Genomic DNA, 8,581 nt, shown 5'->3' with positions numbered 1-8,581 from the left:
CCAAAGTAACTTTTATATGATATAAGTTGAGAAACACATTCTTACAATCCATCCACTGATGCAACCCCACCAAGGATGACCTTGATGAGTGCTGGATCAACTTCAACTTTAAATTCTGACTCCAGACAAGTGATCAGATATCCCAGCACTGCCTCGCTATGTTGGTAGCTAATTGATGGCCGAGGAGAAGGCATTTCCAGGGCCCTAGCCACAATTCTTCAATGTTTCTATTCAAAACAATGAACAAGACATCAGAACAAAGGAACAATTATTATTAAAATATAATCTTGTCATGACAACACCAAATTTCAACAATGTACTGAGCAAGATATCGAGTATTGTTGTAAAATATTTACAGCTTTACGTATAAGACAGAAGAAATCTTAATCCAATATCTCATTAAGGTGATCATTGAGCTTCATTCTATCTGACCACCACCTTATGGCATTTGCTTGTCCATCCTTTGGAATGTCGGTCGCACCAGCGAGGGATCTAAAGTTCAGTTGCTGCAAAAGCGCGACCCAGCGTGTCTTGCGATTTCTGTAAGTCGGAGCCAGAGTGCCAGACAGGTTAGGGTGTCGTCCTTCCGAGGAAGATGCTCTCGCCATCGGTGTCGGGGTTAGCGCCTGAGGGAGGAAGTCCACAAAGCACTCTGTTGAGTCACGCTAATGTTGTAGCCGCCCTGGAGACAGTGTCGACTGCCAACCTCACTGAGCGGGTCGACGTTGTTGAGCGTGCGCACAACACCATCCATGTGCGGAGGTTGCTCCAGTTGAGATGAAAGAGCCAAACCCTAGATGGGGAGGGGAGGGGGAAGATTTGCGGGACACTTTTTTGGGCCGTACGCGCTGGGTTAGTTGGGATGTGTGGTGGGATTTGGTCGGGTGGTGGGAGGTGAGCCGAAAAAATCCAGATGAAATAGATGATGGTGGGAGGTGAGGCGAAAAAAACATGGAGGGGAAGCTACCAAGTCCCCCTTTAGGAGTACAGATCTATAGCCGGGCGCCAAAAACCCGCCTCAAACGCCCAGGCGGACGGCCCGGTAAGTCACCGGTAAAAAAGCGACCAAGACGGGCGCCTCAAACGTGCTTCAAATGCCCGAGCTGACCGGGGCCCCTCATATCTAGCCCAAATATGGGGCGGATATAGGGACGCCTGGATGCGCCCGGGCGCGTCCATCACGTCAGACCAGATAGGCCTAACCCACCATAAAATTGCACCAAACCCACTCCCTTGACCTATCCGATCCATTTGCTCTCTCCTCTCTTTTTCCTCCTCCGCGTCGGACGTCTCGCAGCTCCGCTGCCACCCTTTCTCCGCAGCTGTTTCAAGTCTCAGTGCCATCAGGACTGGCACATCAGTCCTCTCTCCCGTGCTCGCCGCCACGGCCGATGGATTTGGATTGCCATGGCAGTTTCAAATAATAAAAATCGACATATGTATTCTCCAAACATTCGGTATTTGCGAATAGATCCGAACGAGGCGGCAGTTTCCTTTTTTCCGATCGTTTCCTTTTATTTCGGCAACTAATTAGTCCACCCATTTAATTATGTTTCCTTTTCCTATTCAATTTCTCAATTTCCTTTTTTCCCATACATTTCGGTTTTTTTGACCACTAATTTCTCAATCCGCGCATATGTTTCTTTTTTTCCTTTTTCTATTTAATTTCTCAAAAAAGCGTAGAAGCTGGGATTCGAACCTTGTACCTATAGCAAAGTTCACAACTCAATAACCACCTAGGCTATCTTGATTTTGTAATTAAGTTTTGTTTAGTTTCTTTTCGTACCCTTAGATCTCCTACCAGGAAAGAAAAAAAGATCTAGCATGTGTGCACCCTGGTAATTTACACCAACGGAGCTGATAACATGTGTATGAATAACTCGGTAACTTTTGACCCAGAAATGGAGGGCGTTGTTGAAAACATAGCACCGATAACTGATACGTCCGTTTTGCATCATGTTTTCCTACTATTATTTATGATGTTTTTCATCCATAATAATGCTTTTTGGAATAATCCTAATGCCTTTTCTCTCATAATATGCAAGGTACACACAAAGAGGGAGAATTCCGGCAGCTGGAAGTCTGGACCTGAAAAAGCTACGTTGGGCTACCTATTCTGCACAACTCCAAACAATCTGAAACTTCACGGAGAATTTTTATCAAATATATCTCGAATATTGGAGCAAATAGCTACCAGAGGGGGCCCACCAGGTGGGCACAACCCACCTGGGCGCGCCAGGCAACCCAGGCGCGCCCTGGTGGGTTGTGCTCACCCAGGCCCACCTCCGGTGCCCATCTTCTGGTATATAGGTCATTTTGACCTAGAAAAAATAAGGGAGAGGACTTTCGGGACGGAGCGCCGCCGTCTCAAGGCGGAACTTGGGCAGGAGCTCTTTTGCCCTCCGGCGAAGCGGTTCCGCCGGGGGAACTTCCCTCCTGGAGGGGGAAATCATCGTCATCATCATCACCAACAACTCTCCCATCTTGGGGAGGGCTATCTCCATCAACATATTCAACAGCACCATCTCATCTCAAACCCTAGTTCATCTCTTGTGTTCAATCTTGTTACCAGAACTATAGATTGGTGCTTGTGGGTGACTAGTAGTGTTGATTACATCTTGTAGTTGATTACTATATGGTTTATTTGGTGGAAGATTATATGTTCAGATCCAATATGCTATTTAATACCCCTCTGATCTTGAGCATGATTATCATTTGTGAGTTGTTACATTTGTTCCTGAGGTCACGGGAGAAATCATGTTGCAAGTAATCATGTGAATTTGATATGTGTTCGATATTTTGATAGTATGTATGTCGTGATTCCCTTAGTGGTGTCATGTGAACGTCGACTACATGACACTTTACCATATTTGGGCCTAAGGGAATGCATTGTGGAGTAGCAATTAGATGATGGGTTGCGAAAGTGACAGAAGATTAAACCCCAGTTTATGCGTTATCCCGTAAGGGACTGATTGGATCCAAAAGTTTAATGCTATGGTTAGAATTTATTTTTAAGACTTTTCTCGTAGTTGCAGATGCTTGCGGGAGGGTTAATCATAAGTAGGAGATTTGTTCAAGTAAGAATAGCACCTAAGCACCGGTCCGCCCACATATCAAATTATCAAAGTAGCGAACACAAATCGAACCAACATGGTGAAAGTGACTAGATGAAATTCCCGTGTACCCTCAAGAACGCTTTGCTTATTATAAGAGACCGTTTTGGCATATCCTTTGCCTCAAAAATATTGGGCTACCTTGCTTCACTTTTGTTACTACTATCGTTACTTGCTCGTTACAAATTATCTTGCTATCAAACTACTCTGCTACTTACAATTTCAGCACTTGCAGACATCACCTTGCTGAAAACCACTTGTCATTTTCATCTGCTCCTCGTTGGGTTCGACACTCTTACTTATCAAAAAGAGCTAAAATTGATCCCCTATACTTGTGGGTCATCAAGGCTATTTTCTGGCGGCGTTGCCGGGGAGTGAAGCGCCTTTGGTAAGTGGAATTTGATAAGGAAGCATTTATATAGTATGCTGGAATTTATTGTCACTTGTTACTATGGAGAACAATCCTTTGAGGGGTTTGTTCGGGGTATCTTCACCTCGAAAGGAGCCACAATTAGCTACCCCTCAACCTACTGCACCTACTGAAAATATTGTATATGAAATTCCTTCGGGTATGATAGAACAACTGCTAGCTAATCCTTATGCAGGAGATGGAACCGAACATCCTGATATGCAGTTGATATATGTGGAACAAATTTACGGATTGTTTAAGCTTGCAGGTTTACCCGGAGATGCAGTTATGAAAAAGGTTTTTCCTTTATCTTTGAAGGGAAAAGCATTGGCATGGTATAGGCTATGCGATGATATTGGATCTTAGAATTGGAATCGATTGAAATTGGAGTTCCACCAAAAAAATTATCCTATGCATCTAGTTCATCGTGATCGGGATTACATATATAATTTTTGGCCTCGTGAAGAAGAAAGTAACGCTCTAGCTTGGGGGAGGCTGAAGTCAATGTTATATTCATGCCGCAACCATGAGCTCTCAAGAGAAATTATTATCCAGAACTTTTATGCTCGGCTTTCTCGTGATGATCAATCCATGCTTGATACTTCTTGTACTGGTTCTTTTATGAAGAAGACTATTGAATTCCGGTGGGACTTTTTGGAAAGAATATTTAAACATAACTCTGAAGATTGGGAACTCGACGAAGGTAAAGAGTCAGGTATTAAGCTTAAATATGATTGTGTTAAATCTTTTATGAATACCTATGTCTTTCAAAAGTTTAGCACTAAATATGGACTTGACTCTGAGATAGTAGCCTCCTTTTGTGAATCATTTGCTACTCATGTTGATCTCCCTAAAGAGAAGTGGTTTAAATATCACCCACCTATTAAAGAAGAAATTAAAGAACCGGTACCAATTAAAGAGGAAACCATAATTTATAATGTTGATCCAGTTGTTCCTACTGCTTATATTGAGAAACCATCTTTCCCTGTTAGGATAAAGGAACATGCTAAAGTCTCAACCGTGGTTAGCAAAAGTTATATTAGAACACCTAAACCTGATGAACAAATCAAAGTAGAACCTAGTGTTGCTATGATTAAGGATCTCCTGGAAGAAAACGTAGATGGGCATGCTATTTACTTCTGTGAAGAAGATGCTAGAATTGCCAAACCTGATAAAAAGGATAATCATAGACCTGTTGTTGGCATGCCTGTTGTCTCAGTTAAAATAGGAGATCACTATTATCATGGTTTATGTGACATAGATGTTATATCAAGAAATTATGAATGACATAGCACCCGTGGAGATAGAAGACATAGATGTTACCATTAAACTTGCTAATAGAGACACTATTTCACCATTTTGGATTGTTAGAGATGTTGAAGTCTTGTGTGGGAAAATAAAATACCCTACTGATTTTCTTGTTCTTGGTTCCCCACAAGATAACTTCGGCCATGAATGAAACATTATATCTCAGGTACACCCATTAATGTTGAAAGTAATATTATCCAAATTTTGACACCGGAAGAACACATAAAAGAGTCCTTCCGGAACACTCCAGAATCGTGAAAATAAGGAGGTACGTGCTACGGTAAGCAAACGGACTTCGAAAAATCCGCAAAAATATTTTTTGTCAGTTTTAGAATATTTAGAAAATTAGGAAAATAAGAAACTTCCAGGAAGGGTACCCTGGTGGGCACAAGACACAGGTGGGTTGTGCCCACCCGGGACACCTTCCGGACTCCGTCTTTCTATAGTTTGCTTGTCTCCCAAGATAAAAAATCTTTATATACCCCCGAACCTGTTGACCACCATATCGCGAAGAAATCTACTGTTCTCTTTTCTTGCTGTTTTTGGGCATATATGTTGAGCCAGGCATCATGTCTTCCTCACCCTCCAACAACGGAGAAGAAGACGCAGGGGTGTTTCAGGAGGATCTAAGGAGAGAGGAAGCTGAAGAAGTTGCTATGGAGGAAGAAGAGGGAAATCCTTTTGGGCTTCACTCTCCGACTTCCGATAGAGGGACATTGGCTAGCATCTCCACTCATCCGAATCCTCATCAGGCTATGATACCGTCAAATAATAAAGAGAGCCTCGTAGTGCAAGAAGAAACCCCATCAAGAAGGCCTTTACACAGGTTACATCGTAACAATTTCGCAATTTGATTCATAACTACGGGTTCGAGAATACTCCTCGTAGGCACACACCGTTCAATTGGAAAATATCTCGCCCAAGAGAAAACAGTGCAGGAATAGACCCCTGGGGCCCGGAAAATAAGCACATAATGGCTGAAGTGAAGAAAAACAGTGAGTTACTTAATCAAGCCCTTCGGGAGATTCAAGGCTTGAAGGATCTACTCATGGTTATATTGGAGAACACCACCATCACCTTGTTCTTCATCACCAAAGGAAAACTGAGTATCGGGTATGGGCACTCCTCTTGGCTTCCGCCAAGCTTGGGGGAGGTGCCCCGGTATTGTATCATCCCCACTATCTTTTGCCTTTACTTATCTTAGTTCGATCTTTTGCTTAGATGAATAAAAGTTTAGTTCGGTCCTTTCTTTTCGAGAGTTTGCTTAGTGATCTATCCTTGTAATCGTGTGCAAGATATATAATAAAGTTTAGTTTGAGTTTTTGCTTTCTTTACTTTCTTGTTGCAATAAAAAGGAAAAGATATAAATAAAAAGAAAGAAAATAAATCAAGAAGATCGTATACTAATCTTATGGTAGGTGATGGCACCACATAAGGAAAAGTATAAGTAGAAATTTTTATTAGAGATTGACAAACATAGCATTAGTCAATGATGCAACTCATGAAAGAATTAATAAGGGAAGAGAGGATTCACATATAAATAAACTCCTATAAATATTTTGTGATTGTGAGCCCCCATCAAAATATTATATGCCAAAATTGTTGACGTTGGACAAGGAAGACAACCTAATGATTTATGTTTATTCATATTCACATAGAAGTCATATTGTCATAGATCCTTTAACATGTGGTGTGTTCCCCTATCTTTGCTAGCCAAAAATTCCGCACTAAGTAGAGACACTACTTGTGCATCCAAAAACCGTTAAACCCAAATCTTATTTTCAAGTGTCCACCATACCTACCTAGGGATTGAGCAAGATCCCTCAAGTAATTGGTCATTGGTGCAAAAATGCAATAAAAATTGCTTCTAAATGTGTGAGATCATTTGGTGTAAGAAAAAATTTAGCGTTGCACGAACTTGTGATGGTGAAGAATAAAAGCGACAGACTGCATAATAAAGGTCGCTATCACAAGGGGCAATACAATGTGACGTTTTTTTGCACTAAGGGGTTGAGCATACAAACAAATAAGCGCATGGCAACCTCTGCTTCCCTCTGCGAAGGGCCTATCTTTTACTTTTATGTATTCGGTGGGTGCTTCGTTTCTTCTTTCTCGATGTTGCTGATGTTTCTAGCTTGTTGTGGTGCCGGTGGTGGCCAGAGCCGAACAAGACCAGCATCTCCCTCATGTTCACAAGATCATACCTTGGCCTAAGCAACAAAGCAGTGGAGCTCGCACAAGATTCTACCTCACAAGCGGCAGCCGAGCTCGCACAGCAAGCGGTGGAGATTGTTATCGTTCACAGTGGGGCGGCGCAAGCTCTAGATGGACGGGGCGTTGGAACACAAACATGAGGTAGTGGAGCTCTTACCAGCGACGCCGATAGCCGCCGGCTCACACGTGAGCACAGCGACAGCATGGGCTGGGAGCCTGGGACGAGTACGGACATCACCCTGGCCCTTGCTATTGCCTGTCATACTACTTTTTAGTCAGTAAAATATCTACAGATCGAATACTGCGGCACAACATTAATTTTCCGTGTACTGGTCAAAGTCGATAATCCCAGCCTCTCGATGCCACGTCATCAAATACATCCCTAAAACGGTTGAAGGTTTATTTACACCGGGATCAAAGAGTACAGGGTACCGATTTAAGGGATTTAAACGGAAGGGTTTGTTTCCGTTAAGCTCTACAATCTTGGGGTTTAAATCAGACTTCACTCATTTGAAGGGGAGGGGACCCACGTACGCACGCGATAGTGATGGAAGTGCATGCATGTATGCAAGGAACGATAGCGGAGACTTGATCTCAGGAAGGAAAAAAAAGGATAAAAAGCGGAGACTAGGATAATTTTGTTTTGATTTTTGATTTGGGGGCGTGCGTGTGACGATTAACTGGTTCCATAGGCGACGGATCGGAGCTCCGTGATGGCACTAGGCCGTGACCACGCAGGCAGCTCCGTGATGGAAACGGAAACTACTACTAGAGGAGGCCGGGCCCAGCTCCTAGCGAAGATGAATATGGAAACGAGTACGACCCAAGTCCACCCAAGGCAGCGCCTCACCGGCACCAATAAATCCCCCGGGTTCCCACCCTAGCCTGCCCAACACGTACGCAAAGAAGCTAGCTCCTGTGTCTTCCGCCGCCGCGTCTTTTGGCTACTAATAACTAGGGTTTCGTTTCGCCTCCCAATACTCCGATCGGTCGATGGCGGCCGAGGAAGGCGAGAAGAAGATGATCACGCTCAAGAGCTCGGACGGTGAGGAATTTCAGGTCGAAGAGGCAGTCGCCATGGAGTCGCAGACCATCCGCCACATGATCGAGGATGACTGCGCCGACAACGGCATCCCGCTCCCCAACGTCGACTCCAAGATCCTCTCCAAGATCATCGAGTACTGCAAGAAGCACGTCCAGGCCGACGCCAGCTCCTCCACCTCTACTACAGCCGCCGCCCCCGCCGAGGACCTGAAGAGCTATGACGCCGACTTCGTCAAGGTCGACCAGGCCACCCTCTTCGACCTCATCCTCGCCGCAAACTACCTCAACATCAAGGGATTGCTCGACCTTACTTGCCAGACTGTTGCCGACATGATCAAGGGAAAGACTCCCGAGGAGATCCGGAAGACTTTCAACATCAAGAATGACTTCACACCCGAGGAGGAGGCCGAGATCCGCAGGGAGAACCAGTGGGCTTTTGAGTAGAATCTAGCTAGGCACTATTTCGTTGAATTACTCCTTTATTAGTATTCGT

The 8,581-nt window shown here is 44.0% G+C and overlaps 1 protein-coding gene across 1 annotated transcript; it reads left to right on the top strand.

Moving 5' to 3' along the window:
* The first annotated feature begins 8,037 nt into the window (after positions 1-8,037).
* LOC109765506 (SKP1-like protein 1) lies at positions 8,038-8,532 on the top strand. The gene has a single exon (XM_020324290.3). The coding sequence runs from the start codon at positions 8,038-8,040 to the stop codon at positions 8,530-8,532; it is 495 nt and encodes a 164-aa protein (XP_020179879.1).
* The last annotated feature ends 49 nt before the right edge of the window (positions 8,533-8,581 follow it).

Source organism: Aegilops tauschii, chromosome 2 (genome assembly GCF_002575655.3).
Source record: "Aegilops tauschii subsp. strangulata cultivar AL8/78 chromosome 2, Aet v6.0, whole genome shotgun sequence".
Lineage (NCBI taxonomy): Eukaryota > Viridiplantae > Streptophyta > Magnoliopsida > Poales > Poaceae > Aegilops > Aegilops tauschii.
Note: the sequence above shows the minus strand (reverse complement) of the source record. Positions and strands in the feature narration are given on the sequence as shown.

Excerpts from the sequence above, each read along its gene's own strand:
- LOC109765506 (XM_020324290.3), top strand. The coding sequence starts at position 8,038 with ATGGCGGCCGAGGAAGGCGAGAAGAAGATGATCACGCTCAAGAGCTCG.